At 37.5% G+C, this 12,160-nt stretch overlaps 1 protein-coding gene across 1 annotated transcript in view; it reads left to right on the forward strand.

Moving 5' to 3' along the window:
- Positions 1-12,160, forward strand: part of LOC134680300 (cell adhesion molecule Dscam2) — a 212,826-nt gene that overhangs the window by 153,303 nt on the left and 47,363 nt on the right. The window contains exon 8 of the mRNA XM_063539410.1: positions 8,128-8,350. Within this exon, the coding sequence (XP_063395480.1) occupies positions 8,128-8,350 (223 nt within the window). The remainder of the gene's footprint in view (positions 1-8,127; positions 8,351-12,160) is intronic.

A 12,160-nucleotide genomic window follows, 5' to 3' on the forward strand; every position in this document is an offset into this window, starting at 1 on the left:
CTCCTAAATGTAAATAAGGAATTTGAATTTTAAATTGTACTTAATATGAAGAAATAAGCTTACGCCATTTATGACTTATAAAAGCTTTTTGATAACGGCCCGATTCGTACAATATTTATAAGTAGTCACGGCGATACGATACCGATCTGTCAGTGTCAATGTGATGTTTTTGGTTGAAGAAATGTCACTTATAACTTATTGGTAAGGATGTATTAGATAAACTAGTGGAGACACTGGAGACGGAATTTGATGTTTAAGTGAGTAATGTTCAAATTTTCATTAACATAGTTCATACAAGCTAGTTCGGATAGCTCTCAAAATGGTTCTTTCAAACTTTTCAATTTTATTACGAGAGGAATGAGTTGTAGCCGAGGCAAGTACGTACTTAGTATCAATTATCACTGTTTTAATCAAGCTGAAGAAACAAATACTAGACTACAAACGTTCCGTGACCAGCATCTGTTAGGAGTGTTAGGACAGTGAATTTCTAACCTCCAAAATTTTCCTTGTCTATTGTACAATATGTTCCAAGTTCTTAGTAATTTAGCTTTTCAATTTCAAAATATATTTACCTAAGTAAACAATCCTTGGGACGGCCATTTGTTATTCAAATTGGTAAAGCTTACAGACCGGAAAAGGTTTTGCTTGTCCTAAAATATACAATAGAAGCCAAAAAATGGCTGCCAGTCTGTTAAACGTGTTTGTGATTTGGAAAGGTTGTCAGGAGTCAGTTTAGCGTTCACTCACAATTTCCACACTTGAATACAATACACGAATACCATTTCAAAACTGACAACACCGAATTTGACGCAGAGGGTCTACCGCAGTCCACATTCGACGTGTTGCCTCTCTGTGGCGCTTGTAAATTCGTGACAGGGAGGCAACACTTCGAACTGTTATTGGGGCAGCCTCCGTTGGAGTTTCGAAGAAAACTCTTGAATACAACCCAAACAGTTTATTAAACCCAAAATACACTGCACAAACTTACACACTAAAAGATTTAGGATATTACTAGATGTTAAAGAGTAAATTACGAGTGACAATGTTTTTACTATTATTCGAATTTTTATACAGTAATATTGCTGTCAATGCTTCACCTACATTTTAGTTTTACCTGGTAAGCAAAATAATTATACATATGTATATAACAGCACGTTGTTCGCGGTAGGCCCTCAGTTTACATGCAAGACGTGTTGCGGTTATATCCAGGACATCCAGGTCTAGAATGACGCGTACGCTTAAAGATAATTAAACCTATTTAAAAGGGAAACAATCACGTTTATGATCATTTCATGAGTGCGCTTTCGCCACCTCCTCCTCCTCCTCTTTGCCTCTTTAGGCAGACTACCAATGAAAAAAACATGGCCACTTTAGAGAGCGGTCTAGCGGGCTAGCGGCTGCTCGTACGTCGTACGTACCGAAACGTAAGGTTAGCGGACTGGAAAATACGAAGAACTATTCAGGACTTGCACTAGGTGGTTGTTTCTTCTGAAATCTTCTGTCATAAAAGTAATATGTACTTATAATTTACGCAATCACATTGTTTTTAAAATCAATACTTTCAATGACGCGTGCCATTTTGGTCGTACTTTTGATATTTTGACATTGTATGTACATATATCTTGTACATTGTATTAGATTTGTGGAATCTAGCGGACCGATTTGAACAATGCTTAGACGAAATCACAGCGGTACGTTACCGATCTGTCAGCCACATTCATTCAACCAAAAAACGTCACTCTTGACACTGAAAGATCGGTATCGTACCGCTGTGACTTCTTATGAACATTGTTCGAATCGGGCCGATAGATTTATACATTAACGCGACTTCTATTCACGAATGTAATTGGCTCGTAAAAAATAGTCATATAAATGGTAAGAGAGCTTTTCAACTACATTTAAAATATTAAAATAAGTAGGTTCCCAAATAATAATTGTAATATGATACGACATGACAGGATTAATTACTCGTAATTGCAATATGCGCACAATCGAAAATTGTGTTGTGTATAATCGAATAATTACTTTCTGTTACTCATACATTTCAGAATTTCCAGACAAAGAGAATTGAGACTACACCGTAAAATAAAATGGGCAAGTTTTGAGCAAAACCAACAATAAAATTACAAATTGCATGCCACGGTAACATGTAGGTGCAATCAACGGTAGTGCATCATTTTAGGAGTCTGCGGTTAAAAGGTTATAACATAAAAATGAAACCGTTTAACGGTCTACTCGTGTTATGTTATGACTGTATTTTTACAAACTTTAATTTATCTTACAATGTATATATATTATACATGTATATGTATTATAAGTACATGTAAATTGTATTAAAAAATTGTTATACAATTTTTGACAACTAAGGTACCTGAGTACCTGACCCATGTAAGGCCCAGTGCCTAACAAAGCCCACTTTTTAAATATTAGATCCTTTTATCAAAATGGTTCATGTTAATATTAAACATTGTTTCCTAAACCAAAGCTACTATTAGATACCTACGTCAGTGATAAAATAAATAATTTAATTCAGTTATTTTTTCCTGATATTCATAGTTGTATTTTGTGTCTAGAAATAAATAAGGTGGGCCTTCTTACATTACATGGGCCCGGTACCGTTACCTTGTTAAGTATGTATCTGTAGGTAAGTCTCTGACAGTGTCAAAACTGGCATAAACGCTAACGTCTACGTAATTTACTCTCTATACATCTCGCTCGCACTAAAATGCGAGTACGAGCAAGATGCATACGAAGAAACTTACGTTCTCGATAGCGTTTATGACAGTGCCAAACTGATGGTAGCCACACTGATTGAACTAAAATTTGGAATTGTTTTACGTACCTAATATTTTATAAGTAGGCATCAGGGATGTTGCGGATGCAGAATTTTGGACATCCGCAGATGCCGATATTTAAAGGCTCGGACTTGTTCGACATCCGCATCCGCATCAAGCTCCGCATCGATTGCAATGCGGAAGTTCCGCGGTTGCGGGTGCGGTTGCGAATATTCGCAACATCCCTAAGGTAGTAGGTACTGGGCTATAACTGCGAAAATCGAAGTTCGCAAATTGCGGGGATTTTTCTCTGTCACTCTAATTACGCCTTCATTGGAGTAAAAGAGAAAGATCCCCGCAATTTGCGAATTTCGGTTTTCGCGGTAGCCGCTCTGTACCCGCTACCTGATCAGTAGACGCCCCGCGGCCCGCGCCTCGCCGGCCCGACCGAACCCACACAAATCGGTAAATAATTAAATGATGGAACTCTTAAACGTAACTAGACCTTGTTCTTTTTATTTTGCTCGTTTACTCGGGCTGCGTCTGACATCAAAGGCAGAATTATGCTCCATAATTACTTTGAATTAGACCCATCGCTTCAAACGTATAAGAGAAATACTCTTTCAAAGGAATTCAACTGGCAAAATTATTCCTTTGGGCCCAATCACCTGGTGCAAATACTTAGTTCATTGATCGTTCATATTTTTTATCGAAAATATCGTATTTGCTAAGAGTTTTCGTGATCACGTTAATCCATTTCTATTTATAACAAAAATATATTTATTTATTATACAAAAGGTTAATGGTATATAAATAATCATACAAAAGTAACTTAAATATATCTAAATATTAAAATATTTTAATCTAAAAGACCTCCGCGGGCTGTACCAAGTGCAAAGGTGCCCATGATACTTGCCGCGTTACCACGTTGGATAGCGATGGCCAGCCTTTGCACCAGGTACGAACCCGCGCGAGCATCAGAGGTTCTCTCCCTGATTCTACCTCCCACCTCCCTTATAAAAGCTATGGCGTCAGACCCCCAACACCCCGTTTCTATTTATTAGAAAGAGACAAATATGTAGTACAAAAAGTTCGTTTCGCTTCAGTATTTGCGCGAAGTGACATGTCACGCATTTTTCCCCTAATCCCGGCGGCGTGTTTGTCCCGCTAATGACGGCGCGCGTGCCGTTCCTGGGATACCGATGGACTGTCGTTTACTCGAATATAATTTTATTTTTCCTTTAGCTAAGAACTCTTGTGCACAGTCAACTAAAACGGGACTTTACGTCCCCGTACCGTTTTTTTACAACATGATATTTCGTAAAAGTCCAATTTGTATTGTGAAATCTGGCCCCTATTTCACCACGGCGACAGGTGCGACAATTTGAAAAATGTCACTGTTGCTGACTTCACAGGCATCCATGGGCTACGGTTACCGCTTACCATCAGGCGGGCCGTATTTTTGTTTTCCAACATCATTGTATTATTTAATAAAAACTTTATTATGTCGGCACAAAACAGGTATTTCTCTTGCGTACTTAGTTTATGATGGATTGGAGCTGTAACGCTGAAAAATTTTATTTCAATAAATATCAAATATCAAATATCAAATGATGATAATGATGGCAATTGACACACGATTTAATAGAACTTTCGGTAAGTAATTTTTGACAGGAAATGAGTTGAGTCGGAATTTCGTGACAATTGTCGTGTTTCTTCTGACAATTGTCATTAGCTTCGCAAAATAAGTAGGTACCTACTTATTTATTGGCGATATAATGGAGTTTTTTTTTAATTAATATGTTGGTGGCAAACAAGCACATCGCCCGTCCGATGGTAAGCGGTTACCGTATTCTATTGAGGCCTGTGACGTCAAGAATAGTGATGTCGACAATTGTCGCACCTGTCACCGCGGTGAAATAGGGGCCTCGTGGATATTTAAACCCAGCGATATATAAATTTAGCGGCACTCGGCACATCTTGTTGACAGTCGCTATAATAGTTGCCCTAAATGGGTTTGATGAGAAATCATTTTTTTAGTTTCAGTTCTAAGTATGGGGAACCCCCAAAATTTATTGTTTTTTTTTCTATTTGTGTGTGAAAATCTTAATGTGGTTAACAGAATACATCTACTTACCAAGTTTCAACAGTATAGTTCTTATAGTTTCGGAGAAAAGTGGCTGTGACATACGGACGGACAGACAGACAGACAGCCATGACGAATCCATAAGGGTTCCGTTTTTTGCCATTTGGCTACGGAAACCTAAAAACAACACTGCTTAAATCAGGAGCTTCCAATTGTTTTAACACTTATTGTGTCCCGTCCTGTCATCCTTTTGCGCCAGCATCCCTAGCATACGAAATTTTCACCTCACACTGATAAATAAATAAGTTAAGAATATATGTCTAGCTAGGCACATTAACTTTATTACCATAACATAACACGTGTAACATAAGGTATCCTACATTCCAATTTCGACTGCTGGCAGCGTTGCTGGCAGCACTATGAAGCGGTTAGGTCAAAAATTATTTATCTTGAAAGAGAAATAGGCAGTTGATTAAGTCATTTGTGATGCGACGTAAATTTACGTGTATTAAAAGATTGATTTTTTTTTCTACAGCGAATGTACTCGCTCTGATTTTAAAAAGTGCGGCCAGCCAGCGACAATACCTACCTACTGGTTTTGCGGTTCATCGGATGCATTTCCGCCGTGATTGAAATGTATTTCATATAGCTGTTGCCCGCGACTTCGTCCGCGTGGAATCTTTATCTTCAACATTTTACATCTTTTAGTACCTATAATTTTCATATCCAAGCAATGTTGAAATTAAGTACTTTTCTTTTTTAGCAAAGTTGTATGAAGTTTTAAGTCAAGTGAATTTTGATGTTGGTTGCTGAAATTACTTTTACCCTTAATGCCCTTATACAAAGATTCAAGTTCCGCACTCACAAAATATCCGATCTCCATACAAACTTTCAAACCCTTTTCTCACCACCTTGGGGGATAATTTACAAAAATGCTTGAATTAGTTTTCTTGTATTTTAATTTAATACCTTTTTACAAAGTTTCAAGTTGCTAGCTTAGAATAAAATTTGCACCCGAAGACGAACTTTCATCCCCTTTTTAACCCCCTTAGGGGTTGAATTTCCAAAAACGTTGCAATCACTTTTTTTTTTAAATCGGCTATTATGCCTTTCTAAGAAATTTCAAAGCATTTGTAATGGATTAAAATTTTCAACCCCTTTTTAACCCTGTTAGGGGATGAATTTTACAAAACGCTGAAATTACTTTTCCTGTCTTCTAATAATATCCCTAAATACAAAGATTCAACTCCACCACTCGAAAAAATTTTTGATATCCATACAAACTTTCAACCCCTTTTTCACCACCTTAGGGGATGAATTTTCAAAAACGCTGAAATTAGTTTTCTTGTATTTTAATAATATATCTTTTTACGAAGTTTCAAATTCCTAGCTCAAAAGAAAACTTTAACCCTATACAAACTTTCATCCCCTTTTTAACCCTGTTAGGGGATGAACTTTACAAAACCCTGAAATTACTTTTATTGTCTTCTAATAATATCCCTAAATACAAAGATTCAAGTCCCGCGCTCGAAAAATTTTTTGATATCCATACAAACTTTCAACCCCTTTTTCACCACCTTGGGGGATGAATTTTCTAAAACGCTGAAATTAGTTTTCTTGTATTTGAATTTGATACTTTTTTACAAAGTTTCAAGTTCCTAGCTTAAAATAAAATTTGCACCCGAAGACGAATTTTCATCCCCTTTTAAACCCCCTTAGGGGTTGAATTTCCAAAAACGTTGCAATCACTTTTTTTTGTAATCGGCTATTATGCTTTTCTAAGAAGTTTCAAAGTATTTGTAATGGATTAAAATTTTCACCCCCTTTTTAACCCTGTTAGGGGATGAATTTGACAAAATGCTGAAATTACTTTTCCTGTTTTCTAATAATATCTCTAAATACAAAGATTCAACTCCACCTCTCGAAAAATTTTTTGAAATACATACAAACTTTCAACCCCTTTTTCACCACCTTAGGGGATGAATTTTCAAAAACGCTGAAAATAGTTTTCTTGTATTTTAATAATATATCTTTTTACGAAGTTTCAAATTCCTAGCTTAAAAAAAGACTTTAACCCCATACAAACTTTCATCCCCTTTTTAACCCCCTTAGGGGTTGAATTTCTCAAAATCACTTCTTATCTCGTGTACACTTTATAAATGTAATCTGGTGTGCAAATTTCAACTTTCTGGCTTTTGTAGTTTCGGCTCTGCGGTGATGAATCAGTCAGTCAGGACACTTGCATTTATATATATAGATAAAATCATACCATTAGGTAATAAGTGACGCCGCAATCGACCGCGACTTACTTTAAGCTTACTGTCACTATTCGAACGGTGCCTTTAATAATAGAGACGTCACTTTCCAGGCTTCCGCCATTCGAGGCGGAAGACGGCTCTTGAGTAGAAGATATAATGAAAGGATGGGGTGTAGTGTGTTTTGTTCATTTACTTATAGGTACTTATTCTTTATTGTAATAATAATTTATTATATTAATGTTATATTATATATTAATACAGGGCTATATTATTATTGTTCATTATTATAAACCGAGGCAAAACTATGAAATTTGATTTCAAACTTCAAGTCAAGAGGTGCTTTTGTCTCATAAATTAAATTAAAAAAATTAAAAAGCTTTTATTTCGGATAAGATATCCATATTACAATTACAACATAAATTATAAAACAAATAAATTAACATAAATTATTTTTAGTTTGTACATTCTTCCTCACTCACGCGTCACTCACATTATATTATCTTAAACAATTAAAACGGCTACATATAAATTCTTAAAATATTAAATTAAATTAAATAAATTACAGATTTCTATAAAGCGATTAAAGTTTCATTCCCAATTAGCTAGATATTTTACGATTAAGAGCTTTTAAACATTGTTCAATTTGCTCATTTTGAAACCAGCATAAATATTATAAATACTTATGTAAACTAAATTAAAATGCATTGTAACAAAAACAAAAAGTATTATAACTGTGCATTATCGCATGCTAGCGACGAACGTATTTCAATTGTTAAAACGTATGTATGCGTAATGAGCGTATATGACGTGCACCTACTGTACGAGCTAACTCGCACTGACGCGTAACTAATTGTTTGAGAGTGCTACGCGCTGCAGCGCTATAATACGGTTTAACTGAATTGGGTTGGGAGGCTCTGCAGACTCAGCTAAATTGCTGCAATGATTTTTCTTACAATAATATCCACACTATCATTTCACCAATAATGTAGCTATTGTTCCTTGTTCACAGCTGGTACCGTGAAAGCGCCGGTGGAGTGCTCAGAGAGCTCCGCGACGGCGAGGCCGGCGGGCGCTACACGCGCTCGCACGACGCGCTGGGCGTGCGCCGCGCCGACATCCAAGATGGCGGCCGGTGGGCGTGCCGCGCCGCCAATGCGCACGGACACATCACGCTGCGGCTGCAGCTCAATGTGCGCGCTCATCTCACGACGCACGTGCAGCCACACACGCAGGTGAGAATTAAGGCCCGTGCACACCGGCTTGCGTGTGCGTGATGTGCACGTGGGCTAAAATGTTGGAGCCGCACACGCACACGTCACGCAAGCGGTGTGTCGTCTCTCATAAGGACCTGTATACTACAACGCCGCACGCACACGCCACGCACACGCAGCCGGTGTGCACAGGCCTTTAAACTGCTGTGAACGCTACAGGAGGATAGACTGGAATCTCTACTCACACAAATACGTTGCACAGGCAGTCAGTTAATGAGACGCATGAGCAGCCACTTGTATCCTTCTCCTAGATTGCAAGTGCACCCTCCAGGTGTTCGGTTTGCGAAGAACAGCCAATCGATGATTGTGTTTATATAGTTTGTTTTAATTTATGGTGCTCTCAATACACTGGCAATTATATAACGTTGTCACATCGTGGGACAACATAATCTAACACTATCGATCGATACGTCCATGCTATGTCACACGATGATAAACTCATCAATATAACATTAGTCATGTTATAACTCCTAGTGTAGAAGCACCATAACATATTTGACATTAGTAAAGTAAACTGTCTGCCAATGGTACTACAGTTCATAAATGTGTCTAAAGTTTCTATTTCAAAATAGTTTATTTGTAACATTTACGGGTAAGCTGCTCAGTGCATTCTTTATTCAGCACATTTCAGCACAAATAATGCAGACTGGACACAACCTGCATTATTTGTAGAGTTTTCTATGATAAATTTTGGACGAACCGAATTTAACCGAGCAGTCTGTGTTGTCACATTTCGTGTCACTGTAAGCTAAAAGCATGTCTCACGGACACTTTCATGATTCAACTAGGTCTCTTAAGAACAGAAATATTATATATACAGGAATATTACAGTATATTACGGTACAGAAATATTATTATATATAGCAAAATAATAAATATATTGTAATACAAAATAATGAAACTGTATGACGTATTTACGTATGTGCTAGTTACTTTGTATTAGCTTCATACCAATCGTTACTATAAGATTTAACATTGTTTTATTCATAATGGAATTTAATTATATATTGTACGAAACGTTCATAATAGGAGATTAGGGTAACTAATCCAATTATTATACCTACATAATTTTAAACGAGTAAAGTATGAATGAGAACATCGGGTTTTAACTCATTAAAATGTCTTTTGTAATGAAATATTTATTATCAATTTTGCCGGAACAAATCCTTCATCAACCCAATTTACGTAATTTATGTATAAATAAAGTAAGTCACATAACAATCTAATAACACTCATGAATAAAAGGATACGCGTACAAAACAAGCACAGCACAACTTGATAAAATTCTATCCCCTGAACCCTAAAGTGAAATAAATAAAAGTAAGTTTATATTGCTTTGAAGTCAACATGGCGAGGAAATAAGATAAGCGGCGCGATTCGGAAAGTGAATTAGAGATTAACTAGATAATATAGTAAAGATATGTGACGTCCCACGGATAAAGGTACCTTATGGCGGTTGGCGCTTACGATTATTAACGTCGCTCCAATATTATTGCGGCGCTATGCGACGTAAGCGCCAGCCGCCATAAGGTACCTTTTGTCGTGGAACGTCACATAACTTTACTATTTAATATCTAGTGAATCTCTAATTAATTTCCCGAATCGCGGCGCCAGCCGCCATTAGAATAGAATAGAATAGAATAGTTTTTTATTCGTAAACACACAGACAACAGACATACATAGAAAAAACATAGTGAAAAATAAAGTGTCACGAAATGGTCCCATCTCAGCATGTTGCTGGCGACTTCCAGCGCTGATCTTCCGATTAAGATACCTTTTTCCGTGGAACGTCACATATCTTTACTATTTCATATCTAGTGCATCTCTTATTCATTTCCCGAATCGAGCCGAAGGGAACAATATTGCTTTCGGCATTAGTAAGAGATCGTTATATTTTTTTTGTAATTTGGAGATAAACTTGCTTTAGGCACTGGTCCCACCGCGAGCTAGTAAGCTATGAGCTATCGGCTATAAACACGAACAAAAGATAAGCACTCCCGTGTAAATAAAAGAGACACGGCGATATTTATAGCTCACCGCTGGGCGAGTAACTATAAATATCGCCGTGTCTCTTTTTAACCGACTTCCAAATCCCAAAGGAGGAGGTTATCAATTCGGTTGTATGTTTTTTTTTTTTTTTTTTATTTTTTTTTTATATTTTATGTTTGTTACTCCATATCTCCGTCATTACTGGACCGATTTTGAAAATTATTTTTTTGATTGTATGTATATGCATACAGATTGGTCCCGTTTTTGTCAAAATCCAGTTCTGATGATGGGATCCATGAGGAATCGACGGAACTCCTCAAATCTTAAAGGCATACATATGGTGATTTTTGTGTTTTTATCAACAAATCAAGCATATACATTCAAAAACGTGACATTTGATGAAGTGGAACTGCTGATGATGATCAGAACGGAACTCTTCAACGACGCATAGTTCACCTTTGGCGATTTGTCCTCTTCGTTATGTTTGTTAAGCAAGTTAAGTTTTTAAGCCACAATTTTATCAAGCTTGAGTTCTGATGATGGGATCCATGAGAAATCGAGGGAACTCCTCAAATTTTAAAGGCATGCGTATAGAGATTTTTGTATTTTCATCAGAAAATCAAGCATTTTCATTAAACACTGTCGCATTTGATGAAGTGGAACTGCTGATGATGATTAGAACGGAACTCTTCAACGACGCATAGTTCACGTTTGGCGATTTGTCCTCTTCGTTATGTTTGTTAAGCAAGTTTAGTTTTTAAGCCACATTTCTGTCAAGCTCGAGTTCTGATGATGGGATCCATAAGAAATCGAGGGAACTCCTCAAATCTTAAAGGCATACGTATAGAATTTTTTGTATTTTCATCATAAAATCAAGCATTTACATTAAAAACTGTCGCATTTGATGAAGTGGAACTGCTGATGATGATCAGAACAGAACTCTTCAACGACGCATAGTACATGTTTGGTGATTTCGAATTTCGATTTTGACTTGGACTGGGACCCGGACTCATACCCGGATCCGGTTCGGACCCGGACTCGGACTCGGACTCGGACCCGGACTCGGACCCGGACTCGGACCCGGACTCGGACCCAGACTCGGACCCGGACCCGGACCCGGACTTGGACCGGGACTCGGACCCGGACTCTGACTCAGAGACCCGGAACTTGACCCGGAAAACCCCTATGATACCTAAACTAAATAAACCGCTATGATTACCTACCATAAAATGTAGGTATAAAGTATGATGATGCCAAACCCCTCCCGCTCAAACCCCCGTACACCGCACCGCATGCGCCGTTAAGTGGGTTAGGTTAGGTTTGAACTGCGATCCTCACAGAACCGAACAAAAGTGGGTTAGGTTTGGTTAGAACTGCGAGCCTTACAGAAACGAAATGCTACTAGAAAAATGGGTTTGATTAGGCTCGAACTGCGATCCTCACAGAACCGAACTGCTATCAGAGAAGTGGGTTAGGTTAGGCTAGAACTACGACCCTTACGGACACGAAATGCTACTAGAAAGTACTGTTTTTACCTCCTTTTCTACATAGTGCACCATCTACCATAATCTTTCACCGGGCCCCATAGAAGTCGGTTTTTTTTCTTAAAAATTATATTTAGAAACATTATTAAGTAGGTTAGTATGCTTTATTAAATGCCTAGTAAGAAATCGTAATTAGAATTTTGTAATTCGGAAATAATATCTTACTTCGGACAAGCTATTACTTTAGAAAAATAAAAACATTAAATGTGCTTTAAATATTTCCCTACTGGCGGTTAGA

This window comes from Cydia fagiglandana, chromosome 3 (genome assembly GCF_963556715.1).
Source record: "Cydia fagiglandana chromosome 3, ilCydFagi1.1, whole genome shotgun sequence".
Lineage (NCBI taxonomy): Eukaryota > Metazoa > Arthropoda > Insecta > Lepidoptera > Tortricidae > Cydia > Cydia fagiglandana.